Source organism: Diadema antillarum, unplaced genomic scaffold, assembly GCF_040938485.1.
Source record: "Diadema antillarum isolate AM-2024a unplaced genomic scaffold, OU_Dant_1.0 seq00000263_RagTag, whole genome shotgun sequence".
In the NCBI taxonomy this organism is placed as follows: domain Eukaryota; kingdom Metazoa; phylum Echinodermata; class Echinoidea; order Diadematoida; family Diadematidae; genus Diadema; species Diadema antillarum.
Window position 1 is genome coordinate 1,541,115 of NW_027271301.1, and position 27,714 is coordinate 1,568,828.

General features: G+C 38.7%; 1 protein-coding gene across 1 annotated transcript; it reads right to left on the reverse strand.

Annotated features, from left to right (window-relative positions):
- Positions 1 to 27,013, reverse strand: LOC139729787 (b(0,+)-type amino acid transporter 1-like). Its single transcript, XM_071640719.1, has 12 exons — positions 26,632 to 27,013; positions 25,820 to 26,077; positions 17,750 to 17,875; positions 17,223 to 17,328; positions 13,272 to 13,316; positions 12,202 to 12,325; positions 11,428 to 11,531; positions 10,643 to 10,739; positions 9,711 to 9,863; positions 6,911 to 7,079; positions 6,330 to 6,476; positions 1 to 209 (listed from the first exon to the last, which is right to left on the reverse strand). Exons 1-12 carry the CDS (start codon positions 27,011 to 27,013, stop codon positions 1 to 3), a joined length of 1,920 nt encoding a protein of 639 aa, XP_071496820.1.
- Positions 27,014 to 27,714: the final 701 nt, after the last annotated feature.

The window sequence follows — 27,714 nt, forward strand, 5'->3', positions numbered from 1 at the left end:
TTATCTAGTATCGTGCATCGTGGATGGGAAACAGCTCATCAGAGGCGCCTCGTCGATGGGGTGAATGAGCGTCTGCATACCGCTGCCCGTGAACGGAGCTGGGGTTTCATTGACAACAGCAGCATCGGTGATAGGCATCTTGGGCGAGATGGGGTTCACATCAACAAGGCTGGGCAAGCTGTTCTTGCTTCGAATATGCGAAATTTCATCTGGCGACCCAGAGAGCAACCCACTACATCTTCTCAACAGAGATCGTATGCTGAAGTGGTGGGATCCTCAACACGGAATTTCAGGATGATTCCACCTCGAGGGCGGCTGAAATCGACCCCCACCCACCCGTGGCTTCCACTGACAAAAGCTCAACAGGGGTGGCACGAGCATCTACGTCTCGTAACGGCGACATGATGTTAACCTCCCGCTCTAACTTCGGTGAACACTGTGCGGGTTCTCGTTTATTGAAGTCAAAATCACAACCAATTTCTAACAGTGCTTTGAAAGTTTGTACCGGAAATTTGAATTGCAATGATAATGTTAACACTGGCGAAGCACAAAATGCTCTTCAGGAGCGACCACATGAACTATCAAAAGTAAAATTAATAACTTGATGAATGGTTCAATTCCTCCGCTCAGAAAGAGGGGTCTAAAATTTGCCCATTTGAATATTCGTAGTTTAATTTCTAAAATTGATGAACTTAGATTACTTCTGAGACATACATCACTTGATGTCATTGGTTTGAATGAGACATTTTGTGATTCCATGATTGATGATTCTGAATTGCATATCGATGATTATGTCCTATTACGTAGAGACCGTACAAGACATGGTGGCGGTGTGGCTGTATATATTTCCAAAAGATTCAACTATAAAATAAGAGACGATTTGAATTCATCTACTTTAGAATGCCTTTGGTTTGAATTGCATTATCCAAATAAGCCTTCCATCCTTGTGGGGAAATTTTACAGACCTCCGAATTCTCACGTCGATTTCTTTGACGAATTAGACAGGACTTTGGACTCTGCTCTCTCGGAACATATGAGTTGTATTATATTAGGAGATTTCAATTGTAATTATATGCCACACCAATATGATGTGAATGACGAAAAAGTTATGTTTTATACAAATATGTACGGACTAAGTCAGTTAATTGACACTGCCACAAGAGTTACAAATACTGCTTCTACTTTAATTGATTTGATATTTGTATCAGACAAAGAACTTTACAGTGAATGGGGAATATTGGAGACTAGCATTAGTGATCATTATTTGGTATATGCTATTCGGGACTTCAGTGCAAAGATCCATCAAAAATCTGAATGTGCGGAATTTCGCTCATTCGAAAATCTTAATGAGGAGGAATTTTATAGTGATTTGAGAAGTGCTCCGTGGCAGGTCATAAAAGATATAGACGACGTTGATGATGCGTGGGATATGTGGTTGACTCTTTTCAATGATGTTATCAACAAGCACATGCCTTTGCGCAAAAAGCGGATAAGAAAACATGCATGTCCATGGATATCTGATGAGATTGTTAAGCTCATGACGGAACGTGATAAAGTTCTCAAAGCTGCTAAAACTAACAATAGTGATGATCTTTGGAATACCTATAAATATCTAAAAAAAAACAAAGTTACTCATCTCATGAGAATAAGAAAAAAACAGTATAACACTGACCAAATTTTGCAAAATCGTAACAACAGTGAGAAAATGTGGAAGAGCTTGAGGGAACTTACGCCTAAATCATCACCCATTTCTCCCAATACCGTAAAGGTTGATGACGCAGAAGTATCGGACAACGCAAGTATTGCTGAATCATTCAACAATTTTGTTCATATCTAATGCTACTAAACTTACAAAAGACCTGCAGAGGAATGCTTCTCAAATGATATTAGATGAGGACAAAGGCTTTGGTCCGTCTCATTCTCAATTTGATTTAAGTATGATAACGAGAGATTTTGTATTGAGACAGATCGAGCTTCTTGGCATAGATAAAGCAACCGGAGAAGATCACATCGGCTGCAAACTTTTAAAGATGACAAAGAATGTTATTGCAGAATCTCTTTGCGATATTATCAACAAATCCCTGTCTACGGGAGTTGTTCCACGTGAATGGAAAAAGGCTCGGGTAGTACCAATATTTAAAGCAGGAGATATTTCTTCGTTGAATAACTACCGCCCCATCTCAATCTTACCAACAGTGAGTAAAATTATCGAAAGGACCGTACATCAACAACTGAGCGAATTCATGAATGCGAATGATTTACTACACCCTAATCAATCTGGTTTTAGACCATTTCATTCCACATCAACTGCTCTTGCAAAACTTGTGAATCAGTGGTCTTTGAATATAGATAATAATCAAATTTCTGGAATTGCCTTCATAGATCTTCGGAAGGCATTTGACACTGTAGATCATGACCTACTTTTACATAAATTAAAGTGTATAGGGTGTAGCAAGACGACTGTAGATTGGTTCAAATCCTATTTAAGTGACAGACAGCAAGTGACGCAATTCAAAGGAGCCAAGTCCCACCCTTCAACTATTAAATTGGGTGTACCTCAAGGGTCAATTCTTGGTCCCCTTTTATTTTTAATTTATGTCAACAGTCTACCCGAGTGCACTTCAGAAGGTGTTGTAGATATGTACGCTGACGATACGACCCTCACTGTCAGTGCTAATGACGCAACAGTTTTAGAAGAAAAGATAACTGTTGCACTAAATAAAGTAATGGGGTGGATTAAGAAAAATCGGCTCGTCCTTAACACTGAAAAAACTTCTGTCATGATTATCGGCTCCCGTGCTAATCTCGGGAAAATTGAAAATTTCAGTATTTCATTAGATGGTAGTCGGATGAAAAGAGTTCAGTTCACTAAATGTTTAGGTGTTCTAATAGATGAAGAACTGAAATGGTCTAAACAAATCGAAAATGTATGTAAACGTACCCAAAAAAGTGTCTGCATGATAAAGAGAGCGAAGGCCTTTTTGCCCCAACAATCCCTAAAATTACTTTATAATAGTCTAGTGTTACCACAGTTTGATTACTGTTCTGTTGTTTGGTCAAACAGATTTCAATCCCATACAACTAAGCTAGAAAAAATTCAAAAGAGGGCAGCAAGAGTAATTTTGGACAAAACATATGACACACCGTCGGCTGATTTATTCAAAAGTCTTAAATGGATGACACTAGACAAACGTTTTGATTTCAGCCGCGTTATGATGATATATAAATGCGTCCATAACTTAGCACCTTCGTACCTTCAGGTGCACTTAGTTAAGCCTAGTGATGTGCATGAACATCATACAAGGCTAATAGACAGTGGAAATCTATGTGTGCCAAGATTTCGCTCTGATTGTCACAAGTGCAGCCCAATCGTATCCTCTGTACTTGAATGGAACAGGCTAGATCATTCAATTAGATCAGCTTCTTCCATATATTCATTTAAGAGATTGTTTAAGCAAAGTTGCTATTTGTAAGTAACACACGACATTCATTCTGGGCTTTATCATTCCTGTATAATAGCGTTTTAATTGTTATTTCGGCATTCTGCTGAACTCTTGCTGTGGCATGTACTTTTTTATGTTACTTTGCAATATACAGTATGCTGGTATGTATCTACACTGTATTATGTCATCTTCTGTATATATATACGTTTTGCTATTTAATGTACATATGTTCATCAATATTATTCAGGGCTCCATGGAAGACCACTATTTATTGGTGAATGGACTACCCTGACAAAAGATTGGAAATAAATAAATAAATAAATAAATGTAATTTCTAGCTCGTAGGCTGTATGACTCGTGGGTGTCGAGCTCGTGGGATGACCTCATGGTAGCTGTGGTCTTTGTCGGCCTCGTCAAAGTGGAATTCTGAAGTCTTCAGAATTCCTATACATCTGGAATTCATTTCATTTTTTTAATACTTTCAGTGTACTGTTTCACACTCAAAGTGCAAACAAACGAAGACAAACTCAATTCGAATGAAGACAATTTGTAATCTTCTGGTTACTACGACCTTGGGGTTCTGATGATTCCTAACTCGAATGATTTGAATGTTTCTATATAAATGCTGTTTCATCATCATTTTTACGTGGCGTTTGATATAATATGTTGAGGCATATCTCCGTCTTACCCTTTCTCTTTTCTCTCTCGGCCTTCTCTTTCTCTCTGTTCCTTTCTCTCTCCTCTTAACTATCTCCCTCTCCCTCTCTTTCTCTATCTCTCATTTACTCTGTTTCTGCCATTCGAAAAACTGTTGATCCAGGAAGGCGGATGGCTTTAGATTATACATTTTATTGAGTCTACCATCACCTGACCATACCAGTAGCAAGCGATGAAACACGCAAAAGAAGAAGACAAAAATAAAAAGCACAAAAAACCGTCTGGTAATATCAGTCTCTCCTTGTCTGAGTTGCTTGCATAACATACGCACATCAGCAAAACTTCACAAACTATGCAAACTTACACGTCAAAGTATCAACTCTATATAGGAGCACATGGTTATATGAATCGCAGTAACTCAGGACATAAATAGCACATCTCAAGAATACTAGTGCATTTTGTCATATACGGCGCACAGCATTTTCCGATGTTCGCTTCTATAATGATAATTATTCTTTGTTTCATATTCAGTACTTTCTTATTTTCTAAGACCTTAAGCTTGGCGAAGCGCTTTAACAAGCATTTTCCCCCTAAAAACCAATACATTAGCAAATACATTAAAGGGCCCCTGAAATCCAAATGCATGTTGATTTGTGTTGATTTATGATACCCTCAACATCACTTTTGCCGTGAAACTAATATCTAGAAATATCAAACATATTTTGAACGATTTTTTCTTCTATTTTTCTTCAGAGTACTTGGGAACGCCCGCAAAAAAAAATCCTTCCAAACCAATATTCCTCAGATGACCTCATCTGTTAATCATTGCTAAAGTACTGAAATGTTTAACAAAAGACATTGGAATGCACCTTCCCCTCGACTCAGCATAACTTGCATGTTTCTGTGATATTAATGTGACTAACAAAAGACATGGCGAGGGAATGCATGCATTTGGACTTCAGGGGCCCTTTAATGTATTTGCCGATGTATTGGTTTTTAGAAAAAAAAATGCTTGTTAAAGCGCTTGGCCAGTATTCCAACTTTAAAGGGCCCCTGCTTTTCATAAGCTAGAATGCGGGATGATAACGACAGAACTACTAATTTGACAAGAAAATATCTTACGAGAAAACTGATAAGAAAATATTGCTTCCGTAAAAAAAAAAAACATACACACATTACTTCAGTTAAGTTGTCGTATTTTTAGCTGGTCAATCTATCTCAAATATGAGGGGAATGTTTGCATAATAGGCCATCTGGTACATATTTAGACAGATTCATTCGAAGTATCGTCTGCAAAATAAAAACGCAAAGGAAGGATTAAACGGTCTGCACGTAAGAAATTGCACAGAAACAAATTACAAAATGTTGCTCTGACGTTCTATATAACAGTAAACTTCAAATCGAGATTACAGTCTTCTTCATGCATATGGCCTGTATCACATTTCTACACTATGTACAGCAGAGAGTAACACTAAAATGGTAAAATACACAATTCAAAAACTTCGTATGTTTTGAAGCTACTCCGATGTATGCTATTTCATACATTTTGATATTGCTACTCACGTTGGACAATGTTGGCATTACAGAAACGGTGAAATTCAAAAACGAACTTGAGAATAGATTAGTTATATTCTCATTATGTAGAACCAGCAGATATTCAGTTGGAAATTAAGTTGTCATGAAAACTACTACAAAACTTGTAACTTTTGGTTAGCCAGAATGCGGGATGGCAATACAGTGTTTATCAAATCCAGTTGACCATGTTCATCTCCAATCACTTGTTAGTTTGACCTCTGAATGGTCATCTTGAAGGGTCAAAGCGAATATGCAAATGGCATACAATTGTACTGAAATGTATTTGAACTGGATTAGCACTCTTTTTTATATAAAGAAAAGAAGCGACGACTAGGCCCGACGTAACATTTTCTCAGTGAGGCATAAAGTATGAAAGATTATCGTGACGAGAACAATCTCCATTGCTTTTCTGAAGCTGTTGATTTGGTACAAAGGAGTCTTATTCCAGAATAAGACATTCAACTGTTACAGTATTCGTTTTGTCATTATGCTTACGTATTTACATACTTACATATACATAGCATGACTTTAATCAAACATAATAATAACCGCAGTGCGAGTGATTTCAAATGAATACAGCAAATGATAACCAAACCCCTGAACAAAGGTTTTATTTTTCTTCCTTCTCATCAAGTATCTTTTGTTTTTCTTCACTCATTCTTCTCGAGCCGTCAATGGTGACCTTTTCTTTAATCTCTTCTTTGTCGACCTGAGAGCCATCCGATGTCGCCATATCAGGTGGTGGTTGGTACTCAGATGGAATGACGTTGAAAAATAGCTGGCAATATATCGTAACGGTATCTGTGGACAATTTCAAAACGAAAGAATTTAGTTAAAGTTTATGTGAAAGACGGCAAGGCGTTTCAAAAACCTTGAGTGCTTAATGTGAATTTCCTGTAAACTCGAATTTGACCGGAATACATAATGCTCTTTTCGCCACTACGTCAGATTTTTGATGATATTTCCCTCCTTTTTTTTTTCAAGTTACAACATTTTCTGTCATCTTGCATCTTTATTCTAAAAGGGAAACGCCTTGCCAAATTACTCAGCTTTTTCTTCCACTACTCAAGCAATTATAACCTCCAAACTTATATTGATGGTCGATATAATAAAATATAAATGATTGTCATTCATTGTTTTGCGTCTTATCCGTTTAAGCACAACATTCTCAGCACGGTTGAATCCCTACTCAGCGGGACTCGGGCTGGAAATGCCAAATGTGATGCTCTGCTCACCCATGAATGGCGGTCTGTATTCCCAGAAGATGAAGATGAAGTAGGCCGCCAGGCCGCTACCAATGAGAATCACAACTCCCAAGACGTCCACCAGCCGAGATTCAACGAAGGGAGCGAGGATGAAGAAGACCCCAGCCACACACAACAGTACGGGGAGGGCCAGATTTACCTGCAAGGAATATTATTAATAATGATTCAAATTCAATTCATTTCAAATTCATTTCAGTGATACAAACATGGCCCTATCTACGCAGGGTAACCTCCGTCGTAACGTGCAAGCCCCTATAGTGCAAGCACGATCCAAGGTCTTTACATTTACTCGAGCATTATAGTTAGGTGGGGAAAATAACAGATTGTATACTATACGTACACATACATATTGGTGACAATTCAAGTTTGGAATACGTCGTATGAACGCATCAGTCCGAAGCCCGTCTTCGCAAAGGAAATGGTCATCCCATCGCCCAGAACACCCCTATACAGTGGCGTATCTAGGGAAAACGGCGCCCGGGGCAAGCGCGAAAATTGCGCCCCTAATTTCTGAAAAAGACTAGTGTCCAACCCCAACCCGATCCCGGTAGGGACTTTAAGCAAACAATGATATGCTTTTCAAGCCCTTATTAAAAGGGGTCTTTTGAGGGTGATTTGAATGTAATGAATTTTGATAAATTTTGGCGAGCGAGCGCAGCGAGGGAGCCGAAAAGTTTTGTATTTCAGCTGACAAAACATGGAATTCTTGTCATTTTTTGCTTATCAAATCTTACAATAACTAATCAAGATAATGACGGCCTTATTAGATAACGATTTATCTATACCAAGAAACTGAGTACTTTAAAAAATATTCTAAATTAGGGGGGCATTTCAATGAAGCATTTCAGCCAATCAGAAGCAAGGATTTCAGTAGCTTTTAACAGTTTGTCAGACGAGATTTCTGACAAATTGCTTCATGAAATGCCCCCATATACGCGCGAGTGAGCCGAAATTTGTATATTTCCGCGTCATCATCACGTTTTGTTCTTATCTCCTTTTTATTTTGATAAATTTTGGCGAGCGAGCGCAGCGAGCGAGCCGAAAATTTTTGTATTTCAGCCTACAAAACATGGAACTCTTGTCAGTTTTTGCTTATCAAATCTTACAATTCTAATCAAGATATAGTGACGACCTTATAGATAACGATTTTTACCAACAAACTGAGGACTTGAAAAAATACTCTAAATTAGTACGAGCGAGTGAGCCGAAATTTGTATATTTCCGCGTCATCATCACGTTTTGTTCTTATCTCCTTTTTGTTTTGATAAATTTTGGCGAGCGAGCGCAGCGAGCGAGCTGAAAATTTTTGTATTTCAGCTTACAAAACATGGAACTCTTGTCATTTTTTGCCTATCAAATCTTACAATTCTAATCAAGATATAGTGACGGCCTTATAGATAACGATTTTTACCAACAAACTGAGGACTTGAAGAAATACTCTAAATTAGTACGTGCGATTGAGCCGAAATTTGTATATTTCCACGTCATCATCACGTTTTGTTCTTATCTTGTTTGATTTCTTTGGCGCCCCCCCCCCCCCCGTATTTTCGAAACCGTTGGCGCCTTGTTTTGATCCAATTGGCGATCGCTTCAGAACGAAAGAAATTGCAGCCGCTGCTCCGTGAAACATTTTGCCTGCTAAACATAAAATGAGACATGTGTGAACACAATAGACATTGTCATTTTGTCCGCGCCATCATCACATTTTGTTCTCACCTTCTTCTTCTATGTAAAATTTGGAGAGCGAGCGCAGCGAGCGAGCCGAAAATTTTTGTATTTCAGCTTACATAACATGGAATTCTTGTGTGAACACAATAAACATTGTCATTTTGTCCGAGTCATCATTATGTTTTGTTTTTATCTTTTTTGATTTGGTTTTCTGCCCCCCCCCCCCCAACCATTCTTCCTCCCCCCCCCCCCCCTTCGGTGAGTTATTTCTTCTTCTTCTTCTTCTTTCTTTCTTTTTTCCTTTTTTCTTTTGTTTTTTCTTCTTTTTTTTGCGCCCCCAAGGAGTGGCGCCCGGGGCACGTGCCCCCTTGCCCCCCCCCCCCCCCCCCTAGATACGCCACTGCCCCTATAGCACGTGAATAACGTTACTGTTATCTGATAAAATGTGTGAAAACTGAGCAGATCTCTGCCATTTAGAGCATCGCTTCGTTGTGGCGCAGATATTTTAACTGAGCATGATGGACTCGTGAAAGTGATTAGAAGTAGGTGGAATGTTTTTAGACAAGGCAAAGAAAAACAATCCCAGTCGTCAGATCCGCTTTCATGGAAGCTTGATAGTTGTACACTATGCAAAAGAATAGAAATTAGAAAATGTAATGTTGCAGTGCACATGTAATTCACAAATTTTACAAGCTATGTTGCGAATTCCTCTTTTCCATGAAGAGTTACAAAATAAGATTGCATTGCTTACTTGTTTATTTATCCAAACCAAAGTTGATATCAGTATAATTATTGTATTCATGTCTTGTTGAAACTTATGAGATTCAAAGATCCTTAAATATTATGTAGGGCCTACTCAAGTAAGCGTTATGTATATTGCTTTGTATTACTCTATGTGGAAATAAAATCGTTTGAATTGAATTAAATTGAATTGAATGCATTCGCACGGGATTCGATGAGCTGGATTTCACACCACTGAAATCTTCCCACCGTGCGTGTATTTTTGAACAGCGCCCTCTCTTAATAGTGATTCAGAACGGAGTAATGTAATACTCCGTACACTGGGCTATCGTTTTGTGTAAGCCACGTGGGACACACTCACCTTATACGGTCTAGGTATTTCTGGCTTGCGAACGCGAAGGACGATGACAGCCAGGGCGATGAGGGTGTACGAGATCCAAATGGCAAAGCTGAAGAATTCGATTTGGTGTTCGAGACTGAAAGGAAGCAGCAGCATGCCAAGGGACAGGGAGCACTAAGCCGGAAGTAAAGAGTCAAAACGTGAACATGGGTCAGGTAAAATATCACACAATCCCCGGAAATGGTGTAGTCATTGTATGAAGTCAATTAGCAAGTTAATTGCTGAGACGGTATTCTCTATTTGAATAACAAGCAAATTTCTACACATCTAGTGTTTGTTATTCAAACAGAGCACACCGTTCTCGGACTGAATTTACCCGAGGACATATTCGGCAATAACTGTAAGATATAGTACAAGGACCCGTAATAGGTCTACTGCGACAGTTATACCCATAAACCTGATCCCAATCAACCTTTGCAATATTAAACATTCTATTGCATGTCTTCTCACAAAATTTACTGGCGGAAGGCTTAAAATTTACGTCACCACGTCTCACAAACGTGCGATGTCCACACGCCTAGAACGTTATGTATATACTTCGGAGGTGAAACGTCAGCGATGCTTTTCTTTCCGATAGGCCTACTACGTCAGCACCACCGTCAGTCGCAATGAGATATATTGTATGTGGAAGACAAGTCATCTTCATTCCTGTTACTTATGGCAAGCTTGGTACTCTATAGAAACAAAACAACATCTGTTTAAATTATCTATATAATTTCCTAACAATGTGGAATTCGGTAATTCTTGCTCTTTACAAGGGTCTGGGTGTTGGTAGCAGACGATGCTGGGATCATGTAGGAAAATGGCGTACTAAAATGTGACCACGTCTTATACTGGTGATCGCTGTTACTTCATTTCATCATCATCACTCACATCATTCAAACATTTCTTACCATGAGAAAGAGCGCCGCATTAGGTGAGAGGGTGTCAGGACTCACCATGCCCAGCACTCCCGGCATGTGACCTTCCCGTCCAAGGGCTACCGTCATCCTATTCCAGAGTACCACACAATATCATTATCACCTGTGTTTTTGGCCCTTGTCTAACCCCATTCGATTTTTTTAACCCTTCTAATTTCATTCACTACGCAACTTATTACCTTTGCCACACCACACAAGTCACATGTCATTGAATAGTTTTCTTCTTTCTTTCTTTTTTTGAAAGGAAAATGTTAATGCAGTAAATCTACGCAGTTTTGAAGAAAAAAAAAACATGCAAAGAGTCCCGGTATTTTCATTAATAGCTTCGAATTTGCCTGCTTTTTATTTTGCTAGCATTGCTGATTGATCGTCACATAATACAATGATATACAAATTGTTATTTACTTTCAAGTGGAAAGAGTGAGTGTATAGTCTGATTGCGGGATGTCAGTAAGTAAGGTTTGTGACGATACCGTTGGAATTATGAAGCATGTGCATACTTCAAAATATACAAGGTATGCGACGCTCCCAGACAGATTCACTCCAGGTACGTTCTGGCCACATTCTCTGTCACTATCTCCTGAAGACTTTTCACATTCTATATATTTACATCATGGTTCAATCAGCATGAACTGGTTTCTATCCAGCTCCTTAATGTGATAACGTGATTACGGTGACGTCGAAACAACTATTAGGAGTGAGATGCCTGCAACCGCGTTGACTGGAGTTAGGTAAGGCATGGTCGAACTAAGACATACCTGGAGAATGTGTAGCATATCCCATTCGCCGTTCCAAAGGCTGCACAGCAAATGAGGAATGGTGTTAACCAGCCGAAGATCTGGCTGTGAAACGCCGAGAAGGTCTGTTTGGAGAACGAGAAGGATTTCGAGTACACGTGAAATTTCAGGGACCTCTTTTTCTACGGCCACACTCCATCTCGACACTGGTAATCGTTCGGCTAGTAGGCCCCTATATAACCTTTTTGCAAAGACCTTCACGCTGTCACTAGCACCGCTAGTCGAGAGCGAAGAGCTAGAGAGCATCTCGACTGTTGCTGGGTCTTGGCTTTCGCTTGGGCTTGACTAGTCTCAGGTATCCACCCTCTGCAACCACTAAAGCTGAAGGGCTTTGAAAAGGCTCGCGTCCCGTACTAGAGAAAAGGCTCTTCGCTTGGGTAAAGGAGCCAGTGAAGCAGTGACAAACAAACTGTCGAAAGCTGTTCAATTCTGTACTACACTTCACACGCCTAAAATGTGAAGTTGAAGTAATAATGTCCATACTTCATTTACCAGGTTATCTGACCGTGCGTCATCTGTACAACTTCCCCGAACACAATGATTGGCAACATGAATAAAGCCAACCCAAAATATTTGTGATTACTAAAGCTCATTTATTTGAGTTATTCATACTGCGATGACGTTCATGCACATCGAGGTATACCAGAAATAGATAATACAAAAGATCTTGCAGTTAGACAAGATTCTAAAATCCCAACTGATTAAAAAGAGGCTCGTTTTCCGTTGCAGACTCACAAGCGCCACAGCTTCTGACTGGAGGACAACATCTGGTGATAGCACACTATAGTAGGCGATGTTTGTCAGAATGTACAGAATCGTCACAGTCGGCATGGCGATAGCGATAGCACGAGGAAGCGTTCTGCAGATAGTATGGGGTAGAAGGGGCATATCAGTTTCGTTACACAATAGATGCTTCAATAAAGACAGTCATCTTCACGGTATTTTATATAACTTCAAATATGGCCGGAGTTTGTAGCGGTCTATTGTGCTGGGAATTAAGCTGAACATGTATGGATTTTTACGAACGCTTCAACACAACGGTGTTTTATCTCTACTGAAATCTACATGGGATAGTTCTGGAATTTCAAAATTCGACATTTGTGGCACAAAACGTCATTGTTAAAGAAAGCACTGACAATCAGATGGTCACATAGGTCTCTACTTCAACCTGGTTTAAATCTAAAAGCTAAACCTCCGATCCGTCGTATCGATTTTTATGGCATTGTAATGGCCTCGCGATGATGACTTTAGTGGTAAGAGCTGTTTGTATAGATGCTAAGTTGATGACAAACAGCATGGTTTTAAAATCGTTTCTTTTTGTTCACAAACAATGAAACAGCTGTGAGTTGATGACATCAACATCAGCTGAAGTAATTTACATATGCAATCTTGACCAATATCAATATTGAGAAAACGCGTGGAAACCTACAAATCCTTTACTTTTTCATTTGTACGATTTTAATGAATTTAATTTCTATCACTCAGTTCTTGTGGTTTCCCTAAATTCACTCTGTCTATAAATGTCAACTTGAAAAGGGATGAAATTCAGGAGGTTACCCGTATAAGTTTTAATAACAGTCATACCAAATCCACACTTACGATATTTGAAGATAAACATAACAAATCAATCGTTTATTGCGTCCAATCGACACCACGAAATTTCACTTCAGCAGGTTTCAATGAAATATTCAAGAATGAAAGTTGGCATTACATGAACAGTACTTACGGTTTTTTTAATTTGTTTAAAACAAAAGTTAGATAAAGCCATAATGTTTATGTTACGAGAAAGCAACATCAGAACTCACTTAGCCGGCTCTTTCATCTCTTCCATTGAATAGGATAGAGTGTTCCTGAAAGAAACAAGGAATGACCAAGTAATTATTTCATTAATTTCTATTTATTGAGTCAAAACATTTTGTAGCTGTCCTGTGTAGTGTTATGTGTATGAAGGTCAAAATGTCTTACTATAGATTATCTTATGATTTTCATATATTGGTTTATTGTCTTCTCCTGTACGTCTTTGTAATCCAAAGGACAGTCTAAGCGCATATAAGGGCAATTAACCCCAAGGGCAATTACCCCCCCCCCCCCCCCCCCCCCGCTTAATACTGGCTAGTGATAAGGTTAGAGTAAAGATTATGGTTAGGGTTAGTGTTACGGTACAGAGTTTGGGTTATTGTTAGGATTAGGTTCAGGATTAGGATTAGGATTAGGATTAGGGTCAGGGGAAGGGTCCGGGGGGTAATATGCCCTATAGACCCGTCTAAGCGTGTCTCTTACAATGTCTTAACCATATGTGTCTCGATACTGATATGAGAAAAAAAAAGTGAGAAATGGAAGAAACAGTAAAGGAATTCTAGTAACATCATTATAATCACAATCATCACCGTCCTGGCAATATTTACACCATATCTTGATGCTGGCAATGCTTTGCTATACGTATTATCAATCATCTCAAGACAATCAAACCTCCAGCCACATTACACATACTCCACACAAGCTATAGGCAACCACTTCACAGTCGACACTGTTGACCCTCACAGGGTACCTCCCTGAATTCCTAGTAAAAATTGTATATACACATGTTATCCATGGGACTGGATGAAATATTTCAAATTCACCTTGACAACGTTTGATACTCTTAGAGTACATCATTATTGCGATATCATTATTGCAATATTATAAAGGATGAGCGTCAAGAATGTATTATTATGTTACTGCAGGACTTCAATCATGCCACAAAACCCAAATGCCAACGGACTGGAATGACTGGTGTGAAACATGAATATCACTTAAGCTAATGAATCCGATTGCCCGTTGACACAGAAAAGAGTCATTAAGAACATATTTTTCTTCAAAATATCACCTGAGAAAAGTAATGTTAAAGGAGAACTCTGGCTGATCTTCAAACTTTTGCATTTGAACAACTATATATTAGTTATACCGGGTACAGAGTTTCAGAACTTACGGTGATTGGGATAAAGAATAGTAATAATTTCAAAATTTATAACAAATTACAATAAAAAAGGATGACGACATAGCAGCTTCACCATAAGAATACATGAGTGGAACCTCAAGAATACCTACCCAAAATATTTCACTCTTTATTTCACCATAACAGCAACGTACATAACTATCCCACGAGACAATCTAAAGAATATCATCTTCCTATAGTGAGAACTGCACACACTCAAATACATTTGTCTGTACATATAGTGGACCCAGATTTTGGAATAGCTTAGATAATAACTTTAAAGAATCTGTTAACTTAATACATTCCAGTATTTTTTTTTCTTTCCACATAATACCACTTAATTCTGTTTATAAAAAATCTCCCATGTTTCACTTGTCCTTGAGATTTTGTAGCGTGTCCACAGACCTTTTCCATTCTTTTCTTTTCTTTCTCCATTCTTCCCTGCTTCTCTTTCCTCGTTCTTCGCTGTCCAGTAACTGTGTACTGTATGTGCATTTTTCTTCATTTCTGTTATTACTGTGTTTTGTGTTGTTATTGTTGTTGTCTTATTGTTTTGTGTCGCCGCGTGTATATCTTCTCTTTTGGTCACATTTTCCTGGCAGGCACGGCCAAATTGTGTCTGTGCCATACATTTGCTGTGTTATATGTTTCATATGTTTGCATTCTAAAATAATAGCAAGTATTGTTTATAGTATCAGCATCATATGTCAAGGAGCAGATGTGCAATGGTATGAAGATGAAAATAATATGAATTTATTTTATTTGTACATAAAATTAATGCTGCCGTTGTTTTGTTTCCAGTGTTCCACGTCCTACAAGCTTTTTCCGTTGTTTTCCGTTGTTATGATTACTTACTTTTTTTGTTACCATGACAAAGTGTGCATTGTTTCTTTTTTGCGACACCATTCGTGCATATATCTTATATTGTATTCGAAAAAATGTCCTTGTCGGATGAATGAAAGACAAATCGACAACTTGTACCGCTTTGTTTTTTGTTGTTGTTTTTGATGATGGGAATAAACCGACTATTGAATTGAATTGAAAAAGAAAGTACGCATAAATTCAACAAAGGTGACCTTGTTAAGTAAGCTTTATTGCGATGTAATTACATCGCTAATTTTCTAAAATATAATGCGCCTCCTACTCATAACTGATGCATTTTTATGATGAGACCCCACTCAGCATTCTTATAAATTGGCGTCTCTGCTCAAGGACCACACTTAATTCCACAAATTTACACGTGGAGCTGTCGATTTAGGTACTACATCATGTGAAATTATGAAATCGCCTGGACTTTCCCTTCAAGAATTTATAACAGACATGAAAGATAATCCCTACCTTTCCATACGACAATCCATAGTTATTCTCCTGCAGTACTATCCGTTAATGTTCTGTTTGAGCGCAGTATGTCAATCAAAATGACGACGAAAACATGTGCATTGACAGTCATTGGCAAAAGCCATATCATTCACGCTCCCTTTCCAACTAAAGAAATGAGATTAAGGAGTTCATGATTTCAGTCGTGCAGAAATGAAAGTGGAAAAACATTTAATGTATATCTCATTACTAATGTCTTTAATGGAAATGATGTTTGCCATTTTGTCAGAGGCAATGAAAAAAAAAATAAAAGCAAACCAAAATCCAAATAAACACGTGGCCTGAAATAATGCAGCAATATTGGTATGACACATTACTGAAGTTTGCAGAAATCGGATGATCCGTTGAAAACTTATGTATTTTTAAACTTTTGGTGCCACCATCCTGGATGACAAGACTAACAACTGTTTCTGACAACACTGCAGAACAACGGTATAATGAAACTGTAAAGAAAATTCAACATCTTTCAATTTTCTAGCATAATGAAAGAGCAATTTTCTTACGTCTTTCAGAAAGTAAGATGAATTAAACTACCCTTAACATACATCAGTATCCATTCGAAGGAAGGTGTCATTTCCTTTAAAACACACACACACACACACACAAAATCTAATTTCGTGGAATTTTCTTTATGCTTTCTTTATGTCGTTGTTCTGCAGACTTTATAAAACTTCCTAACTTTTGGAAGGATTGTCCGATTTTCCGTAAACGTCAATGATGACATTGTGTTCAACCAATATAGCTGCCTTCACCCTTTCCAAGTAAATGGACCTATAATTTGGGAAAGTTTCCATTTAGCCTTGGGTCTTTTTTTTGGGGGGGGGGGGAGGCGGTGGTGGTATTCTTTTACTCAGTGTTTTCAAACAAATAATTCCTAAATCATGTAAGGCAACGAGATGGGTACTTGTGGTATATACACCAGTCATTATCTACTCAATCAGCCTACACACAGAGATGCGAGACACAGGAGAAATCACGGAATTACGATCAAATTTCTCTATCACCCGCAGCTCAATACGTTGTCCTGAGATATTCACCGGAGGCGAATTGCCTTGGCCAAGATGTTTGCATTCACAAAGGGTCAAAGAACAAGTTCACCCAAATATACAATGTGGATTGAGTGAATGCAGTGGAAGTTTGAGGATAATCGGACCATCCGTTCAAAAAGTGACAACTGTCTGTAGTTAGCAGACAGGAAATACAAAGGATCGGTTTAATCAGAAGACGATTTGCCAGCAGCATCAAGAAAGGAAAAAAGACAGAAGTTGATTCCAAGAAGACTTATTCAACGTGAAGTTCCGAATAAAGCTTTGAAACCTTTAACAGTTATACTGTGTCATTCCCTTCCCGTTTTAAATGACATGTAGTCTTTGAATTAATGACTTGGTGATGAGTTATTAATTACCATCCTTCGAAGGCAAACATTCCTTGATAGAAGGCCATCCCATACGAAAAGACATCAGTAGAAGATCCCTCAAAAGACTTATCGACAGCCAGATATCCCGGACCGTCTGCAAGATCAAAGCAGTGTGAAAATATCACAAAGATTATTGCAATCTCATAGGTGAGCGTCTGAAAGACAGAGTAATCTCTATACTATGAAAAACCGTCACCAAGACAAGGGTATCTGTAGTACATTACACAAAGACTCCACACAGATACATGATAGATCAGCCAGCTTAATATGCTTGATTTTTTTTTGCAATTCATCTAGATTTTAGTAACTTTGATATCAATTACGCAATGCCAACCTTTATTTTGTTTTTTATTTTGTGTCTTTCATTTTTCTTGAAGCAGAAATTTCATTAAAAAAAAAAAAAATGTTTTGCCTTCTGAATATTAGGAGCAAAAATCTGAGTGAGAAAAAAAAAACCAGCACAAACTTGCAGAACTGAACAGTAACTTCAAAAGCAAATTGGTATCAAAACCTACCTACTGCAATGTTGTAAAGTCCCAAAGCTATGATGTGGAGAAGAGTCAGGATTTTGATGATGGTAAAGAAATTTTGTACCCTGGCTACCACTCGGAGATTAGAAGCTTGAAGAAGCATCACGAAAACTGTGAGAAACATACAATCATTGAAAATGGACCTTGTTAATGTTTCTAATTATCAAATAGGTACATGTAGGGTAACAGAGGTAAAATGTCTGTATTTTAACTGAAGAAAAACTTGAAACAATTTCTGCAGTGGGGTAGATCCCTAGAAGGGACACGAGCTCGATATTGAAAAAAGGGTTTATGAGTTATAAAGCCCACGATCTCGACACTAGGCAAATAAGGCCCAAGAGACCGACACTGCGTACAATAAGCCCCATGATGACATGATAATGTCGTTTTCGTGGGCCTCTTTGGGCTGGTGTCAAGCTCTTGGGCTGTATGACTTGTGAACTTGTATGACTCGTGGGCTGTCGACTCGTGAGTTGTATGACTCGTGGATGTCGACTCGTGAGTTGTATGACGCGTGGATGTCGAGCTCATGACGAGGTGGACCTTAAACAGGTCACTTTCGTCGCCGGGAACGAAATAAAAACGCGAAACTGTCAGAATATACCCTTTTTCGTGTACCTGATAGTGCCGACATTATTTTAGAGGTTTTCCCGGCCAATTTTGCACTTTTGTCAATCCAATTCCTAATTGCTGCATTCAATTGAGCAAAATTTAGAGTAGATGACATGTTCGGTATTTCAATTTTATTATCTTTTCATTCAAATTCATTTTGGAGCATTCAAATTACCTTTAGCGTCATTCTAGTTAACACTTTTTCAATTGAAATTCGTAAAACAAGCACCATTTCGTTATTCGTTCATTCAATTTAGAATGATAAAGTTATATATGATCACGGACGTGCTGAACTCGTTCATTCGAATTCATTTTTTTTGCATCCAATTCAACATCTTTTGCAGTCAGTTTAGCATTTTGTTTAAGCTTTGGCTCTCTTTTTTTTTCAACATAGTTACTGTTTTGCAAGCGTCATTACATTTCATATTTTCGTATTCATTTTAGAGGTTTTGGCAGCATTTTTTTCTATGTGCTTATTGAGCCTTCCAGTCCGAAGATAGTGCATGTGGCCACAACTCTGGCCGTTGAGCGCTTAATTCCGAGTGTGTCGGCCAGTTCTAGGAAGTCAAGGTTATGATCATCAACTGTTCCTAAGAGGCCGAGACCACCTCCAGAGCGTGGCCAAATGCGCGGCCAATTTTGGCCCCGCATTTGGCCTTTTGCGCGTTTACACTGAAATGAAGGCGGGCTCGGCCGCGGCCGAGCCTCGCACTGTAAACGGGGTCTTCGTGAGAAATACGTCTGCATCTAACGTGTGCTCTCATGACTGTAAGAAGATATAAAGCCCCCTCACACCTGAGCGAATGTATAGGGGGACGAAGGGGGACGAATGGGAAAAACGCACGAAATGCGCGCGAATTCAACGATTTCAAATAAAATTGCCTTCAAATCATCCGATTATAAACTAAAGTCAAATATGATTAACGAACGGTAAGCGAAGGATAAATATGACATGCGAAGGATAGCGATTTTTCGGTTCACTTCTTTGAGTAAATTGCGGCCGAAGGCGAGCGAAGGGTTGATATGACCCGATAACACGAACGAACAATGAGCAATGGTTTGATATGGCTTGCGATTGGAAACGAAGACATAAGAATATAGATCAGGCGTTCTCGTACGTGTGTGTGCGCTCCTCGGGGAGTATAAAAGCGACCAGGTCAGTCCAGATTTCAGTGCGGCCAGAGAAATCATCTACGCAACATTAACATTTAAAGGACGTCAAAGTAAAATCAGCCGGAAGATTCCAATATTTTTGGCACTGTAAACATTAATGTTTTTTTTTTTCGCAAAAATTGTGCGAGTACGTGGAAGGTGATAGCCATCACGATGACGAGTTGGGTAGATATGAAAAGAGTTATTTCTTATGAACATAATATGTGCAATAATGTCAGGAAGCTCATCAATAAGTGGAAATGTATACATAAAAATACCAACATTATAATGAAACAAATTTTTATATAGTTTGTATTTTTTTTTTGCAAGAGATTCTAAAAAGTACAGTTATGAATATTTTATGATAATCAGTGGCACATAAAATCTTAAAGATTTTCGTGTTTTACAAGTGGACTTTGGTATTGATAGCAATGATTATCTGAGGTTACAAGGTATTTGGTCGGCTGTTAAAAAGAACACAGAATTACAGGTTTTATCAGTCGGTGCAGAATTTCACCAAGACGTAAAAGATATTGTCGTTCTTCCGAAACGCTTACGTCTGAGTGCCCGATTAAAGAGCAGACATTTTAATGATTTATTAGTAGAATTTAAATATGAAACGCCTGTTAGTACTTTTAGAATGCAGTCTAATTTTGATATGACAGAGCAGGATATAGGTAAAGCACGTAAACTTATAGTGCAAGCGTCAATTGATGCAAGAAGCAGAGAATTTCAGTTCAAGATACTTAATAACATATTACCATTAAACTATAAGTTATTTAAAATGAAGTTAGTATATTCCCCTTTGTGTTCATATAGATGTATTGAGAATGAAACGATTGAACATATTATGTGGAACTGTAAGGTGTCACAAACATTTTGGAGGGAAATAACATCTTTTCTTACGATTATAGATTCGTCATCCCTTAATATGAAGACGGTATTAATTGGAGTTATAGAGATTGACACAAACAAAACACTGGTAAACCATATTTTACTTATAGGAAAAAGATGTATCTATGCAAGCAGAAGTAACAACACTATTCCCTGTTTGTCCACTTTTAAGGCTATGTTATCAAAATCATATCGTGAAGAGTGTTATATTGCAAAGAGACAAGGAAAGATCAATGTGCATAACCGGAAATGGGAACCACTCAGCGGTGTAATCGAGCTGTAGATATTTTTTTTTCACTGAATGTTTACGCCATGGCACTTTTATGTTGTTTTTTTTTTCTCTCTCTCTGTCGATATGGCATAAATTTCAAATAATTAGACTGTGTATATGCGTTTACCACTCTGCATGTCGTTGGCAACCTTCCGGCTATGTCAGCTTTTAACATTCCTTTCCGTTATAAACTCACACAGACAATTAACATACCTCAAGAGAAAAATGTGCATGTATAATTAAGAAATTGAACAAAATGTATTTTTGTCATGTATCTCTCAGCTGCGATTGCCTCAAGAATGCTATATAATGAGTACCAAATAAAACAACACTTGGATATTAAAAAAAAAAGGGGGGCACATAAAATCTGTAACGCTGGATGCATCTGGAAGGGATATAGGTTAGGGCGGTCCGCCGACTACAGTTATTTAGTTAACTTGCCCAACGCCTGGCAGCCCTGTCAGGTGCATTCAGTGTTACGGTATTTTTGTGTTATTGTATTGATTGATTGTTTTGAGCTTTGTAATTGATTATGTATTGCATGTTTTCTGCCAAATGAAATAATAATAATAATGATAATAATTATGATAAAATCAATCGATCAGTTTCAGATTTTTGCTTCTACACAAAAGATCATTTGTGTGAAATAAATATCCAATATTATTAATTATTCTTAAAGCACGTTTTTGAAGAAGAAAAAGGGTATCAAGCAAAAACTGAAATGAATTGCCCCAATTGCTATCATTTTAGCAAAAAAAAATAAATATTGAAACAGTAACAATGGAGGTGAGGTGATAACAAATCTGACGTACCCCTAAATTGACTCGACCTACCCCCTTTCCCCTATTGTATCATACCTACCACCAACATCGCACCAGATAAATTTGTAGTCACTGTCCACTATAGCCAACAGGATTATACTAAAAAGCCCTTGTAGTTGCAGCATAGTGAGCCGGACAGAGGAGGCTTTCTGATGGCCACATGCTTGCCATCAATAGCTGCCACACAGTGGGGAAAATTCCACCGCTTGTAGAATCTACCTCCAGCAAGTTGTTTCCATCCATCAGGGGTTGAAGGGGCTGTCATGACTTCATCTGCATACTCGTCACATATGGCCTGACATACTTCCCTGGCCACTACAGATAGGGCGTTTTTCAGGCACCCTCCACCCATACTGCATGTCGGAGTACTTGGTGCCAGACACAAGATGACGGAGAGTAGCTGCCAACTTGAGACCTTCTTCCAGCGGCTCCCTGTACCAGGTGTACTGCCTCCTGATTCTTCCTCTGACCCTCTCCAGGATTTCATCGTAGAATTCAGGGGGCATGCAGAGAAATTTCTTGAAAGTCGAAGGGTCTTCTCTTCGGAGCTCAACCAACAGCTGGTCGTAGATTCCAAAAGCCCTTCTTCTGGCAGGGTTCAGCCACGTCCTTCTCCAGATACGACGTCGTCTGAAGCCTCGTCTCCATCTGAAGCGGCCTCTGATGAACTGGTGTAGGGTCAGCTGCTGATGTATAATATCATTCTTAGCCATTGCCAGTAAATACTGGACTCTGAGGCGGGCTGCATCTTCCATTTTTCTGAAGATACTTTGAAACTTTCAGGTGGAATGTTTATAAAGATATATGAGTTGCGTGGTGAGTGGCTGGTCACATAAAGCAGCTCAGCATTCGCCAATTTTTTCGTCAGGTCATTCGCTCGTATTCGTATCACTTCGCAATCCATAGTTTGTCATAGTATCTCTTAGACTTGCCTTCGTGTATGCATCGCCTTTCAAATTTAGTAAAAGTCAATCTTAGTTTCCCTTCGCATAGAAGATGGCAAGCGAAAATACGTTTGTCATAGTATCTTCGTTTCTATGCGCAAGTCATATTTAGTCGTCGTGTTGCTTCGTTAAAGGGGACCTCCGGATGATTTTCAGACTTCTACATTTGAACAACTATAAATTAGTCAAACTGAGTACGGAGTTTCAGAATTTATAGTGATTGGGATAAGTAATGAGAATGTTTCCAAAATTTATAATGAATTGCAATGAACAAGGAAGATGACATAGCAGCCTCACCATAAGAATTCATGAGTTGGGGCTCAAGGAAGCAGAACAAAAGAAAAAGGTATGCATGGATTTTTCACAGGTGAACTTGTTGAGCAAGCGGTATTGTAATGGAATTACACTGCTACATTTCTGAAATATATGAGGCTCTGATGTCATCATCACTGTTCAGTGTAATTTGTTTAAGATTTTCAATTTATTGGTTTCTCTGCTCAAGGACCACAATAAACTCCAAGGATCTATACATGGAACTGTTGATTTATGTACTACATGATGTGAAATTATGAAAATCGTCCGGAATGCCTCTTTAAGAGTTCTTTCGAGATCGGTCCACCTTGGCAAAAGCGCGATGAGGGACTATGCGTGACAATAGCACACGAACGATAAACGAACGATTACCGCAGACTAAATAAGAGATGCGAATGACAGATGATTTTTCAATTCGTCGGGAAATTTTAAACATGTTCAAAAATCCCGTGCGAATTTGAATAATCGCAACTGTTAGTTCAGAAGGTGTACGAACCCAAACACGAAGGGTAGATATGACTTACTATCAATTACCATTGAAAACGATTTTTCCAAAAATGCCTTTCGCCAGCCATCGCAAGTCATATTTCAGGCAATTCGCTCAGGTGTGAGGGGGCCTATAGGTAATCAGTATTATTGGTACATGTAGGCCTAAAATGACATATATGAAAGAAAAGGGGCGTTACAGAACAACAAACTCGAGTTACATGATAGGGTCAGAAATATGATACTTTTACTGCTTAACATTGCGTAGATGAAACAAAAAGTCACCAGCTGGTCACGTAGAAATATGCGTATAAATGTTCTCATCTTTTAAAAAAATAAAAGAAATAACATGACTTTAACTTGAATGAACATGTTTGGAATTGACTGCCCATACGCGAAATTGAATGACTGAAATACCTTTTCGACTAGTGCTGGCGAATTTGAATGACTGAAGAGCACGTGCCAATTTGAATGCCCGTTTTATGAATTCGAAAGGGACATGTGCAAATTTCATTGATCGAAATGCTTAATTGAAAGAAGAACTTGCAATTTTGAATGACAGAATGTGCAGTGACGAGGATTTTCGCTAATTTGAATGAACCTTCTATCAAATGGACTGACAAAAGAGCGAAATTGGCCGGGAAACCTATATTATCTAGCGAGGTCTTATATAATATCAGTGTAACATCTTAACACCAACGCTTGAAACCCGCGTGCCCGTCTGTTTCTCGATATTTGGGAGTGCGTGGCTTCCTTAAAGACAAACTGACAGGAGACAGAACAAACAAAAAAACAAGGAATTTTATTTGGGTATGCCTTTTCGGTAAAGGTGCGAGAATCAGCGGAAGGGATACAATGCACTACTTTTCGTGTTTGAAGCATTCGGTAAGGGTGGGATTTCACGGAGCACGCGAACGATGTGCGAAGGACGCGAATGACAAAATCTGGCATTTGTATTTTAGTCTGCAAAAGATCGCCAAACGAACGTGAGGGTTCGGAAGGGTCGTCAATTGTTCGCAAATGTCATTTTTACTTCGGCGAGAATTTCAAAAAAGTTTGAATTTTTTTGCGAACCTTTTCCGCACACTTGGTCGTGATTTGCTCGTGAATTGTTCTCGAAAGTGTCTTTAAAGCCTCGTCATATGCGCAAGACCTTCGCAAGACACGCGCGATGTTCGCAAAATGTTTGTGAAACCCTAAACAGACTCCGAAACTTTGGAGAATGTCTCGCGTATGTTAAGCGAAATCTGCGAAGTTTTTCCGATCATTTTACGACGTAATCGCAAACTGTTCGCGTACCTTCTGAGACATTCTTGCGAACGTTTAACACACATTTGGGGGATGTATGACCTATATGCTTTCTACAAATAAAAATCGTAGCTAAGCGTACATCTAAACATAAAATAATTATTAACAACTATAGTAACAAAAGAAATTAAAGACTAGCAAAGAGAAAAAAATGTTTAATAAACAAAAAAAAATTCGCAGAATACACTTAAAATAATTAATCTAAAGTATGTAAAATTTCATTTGAACTATAGAGATTATGTGTTAGAGGAACTGCAAAAAAAATCATATGCTTTACTAGTGGACATAGGTCCTAGGACAAAAAAAAAATCGACAAGCACACGATAGAGAAATGAGAGAAAAAGAAAGGAGAAATAGAGGATGTTCGCAAAATGTTCGTGAAACCCCAAACAGACTCCGAAACTTCGGAGAATGTCTCGCGTATGTTACGCGAAATCTGCGAAGTTTTTCCGATCATTTTACGACGTAATCGCAAACTGTTCGCGTACCTTTTGAGACATTCTCGCGAACGTTTACCGCACGTTTGGGGGATGTATGACCTATACGTTTTCTACTTATAAAAGTCTTACCATACATCTAAACATCAAACAATTATTAACAACTATAGTAACTAAAGAAATTAAAAACTAGCAAAGAGAAAGAAATGTTTGATATGATATACAAAAAAAAATAGCAGAATACACCTAAAATTATTCTCAAGTAGGTAAAATTTCGTTTGAACTATAGAGATTATGTGTTGGAGGAACTGCAAAAAAAAAATCAAATGCTTTACTAGCGGAGATAGGTCCTAGGGAAAAAAATATATGTAGGCACACCATAGACAAATGAGAGGAAAAGAAAGGAGAAATAGAGTAAAGAAAAAAATTCAACTCAAGACAGCTTCCACCTCTCCTTGGGTACATTTTCTCCCATGATTAATGAAAATTTTTCGTTGTTCGCATTTCCGTCGCGTGTTCTTCGTGTACGTAACATGCTGTACTTTAGCAATGATGCACACGACATTCGCACATACGTCGTGGAAACTTCGCACAAATTTCGCAAGAATAGTTTTCGGCTTCATTGTCGGAAAACATTCGGAGAAAAACTTTTCCGAATATTGGATTTTGTCATTCGCGTCCTTCGCAAATCGTTCGCGTGCTCCGTGAAATCCCACCCTAAAGCTAACATGGGTTACCCTGACGGTCCTTATAATAGTAAGTTATACTCAAGTTTATATTGCTAGGCTGCTTTAATATACACTTAACATTCGACGTACTGATGAATGTGGCGGCGTGTAACTTGACTGCCGTTTCGTCTCGAAGGCACAGCTGATCAGAGAACGAGTGGACATAAGGAAATACTATGTATTCTCCTACAACGATGCTGATGATGGCTAAACTCATTGGCCTAGCAATCAGCAAAGCGCCCCATCCATGCAAAAAGGCCAAGACTTCGCCATATCCCTCATGAAGGTAGGTGTGATCCCCACCAGCTTTAGGAAACATCAGGGCTAGTTCCATAAACACCATTGTCCCTGAAGAAAGCATGATAGAACAATACACTCAGTAGCCTACAGCATATAGGCATTTAATCATTTTCAACCATTTATATGACAACCGCAGAAAAAACATACACTGTCGTAGGTTAGAATGTCTTTCCAGATTTATGTTGTTACTCTTAATCTTAATTCTTTATGAAAGCAAATCTTGGGTTAGCCATAATAAATAAGGACTTAAAATTATGGTGTCTAAACATAGACAAATACACAGCAACCCAAGCACACACGTATACCCCCCCCCCCCCCAAACACACACACACTTATATTACATGTATTAACTCTGAATTCAGCTTGAAGGAGATAGTGTATGGAAATGTACATTAAGTGTTTTCATCAGGTACCTATTGATTGAATGGGATATAATACAGTCGAAATCGTCTCTAGACACAATTATTTGTCTCATTAATGTAGTAATAATTACCATGTAGTGGCTCCCTAACGTGAATCCAAAGATACATACATATACATATAATATTTACATGTACCGTGCATACAAATACTGCAAGTAAGGACATTTTTAATGAGTTTACCGATAAGGGCGATGACACCGCAGAAAAACCAAACAAGTAGACTGGCGCCGGGACTCCCGCTGTACCTCAATACCCCTCTCGGAGACACAAATATACCAGTCCCGATGACAACCCCAATCAGCAGCGAGACAGTTTCGACTATGCCGAGTTTTCGGCGTAGAACTACCGGTGAGTTTTGCGTGCTTTGGATGGAGAGGAGGGTGTCGGTGCGGCTGATATCGGACTTCATGCTGACCTTGCTCTGGGAGCGATCCAGTCTTGGAGGTTGACCACCTTCCGATCTGTAGACTGGATAGGAAGGTGCAGATTCATGGTTGCTGATGCTGCTGTCGTTGACCATCTTCTGAGAGTTATCCCCGCCTCTGGGAGTGGGAGGCGCCATTTAGCTTTTCCGTGCTATGACCGCTGCAGGTGACACAATGTGTTTGTTGAACAATTATCGTCCAGCGTGGAGTAGGTCAGCCAAAGTGCTGCATAATATATTTACATTGAAAACAAAGAGGAAAACTATCACATAGATGCATGAAGGAGAAATCTAGTTGGGAGTCTCAAGCAATCACAATCATGAAAACAGACAAATCTTGTTTTAAATGATATTGATCAAGCTGCCGTTATGAGCGGACTCGTGGTATCTACATGTTGGGTCGCTCTACAGAATCCAAAGATCTGATGTTGATATTTACTCTGTCTCTGAAGGTCGTTAATTTATCTGATTGTGACAGAGGTGCCGGGCAGTGACTACCAGAAGTTCACTGCGATGACTTTTGTTAACGTATTCGACCTCTCCCTCCCTCCCTCCCCTCTCTCTTTCTCTCTCTCTCTCTCCCTCTCTCTATCTATCTCTTGACCGATAATAAAGTCTTGGAGGAAGACCAGTGCTTATCACCTTTAAGGGAAATTCTATTCTATATCATGTTCCTTTGAATGAAAAAATAAAAAAGAAGCATTAACAAAGCTTTTTTTTTAGTTTTTGAGTATTTGATTTGAAATTTGGGATATGATATGATCTATGATATCATAGTTGTGTAGATTTTTGTTTCATGTTATACATTTTGTTACCATGGCAACAGCGTTTTCACTGAC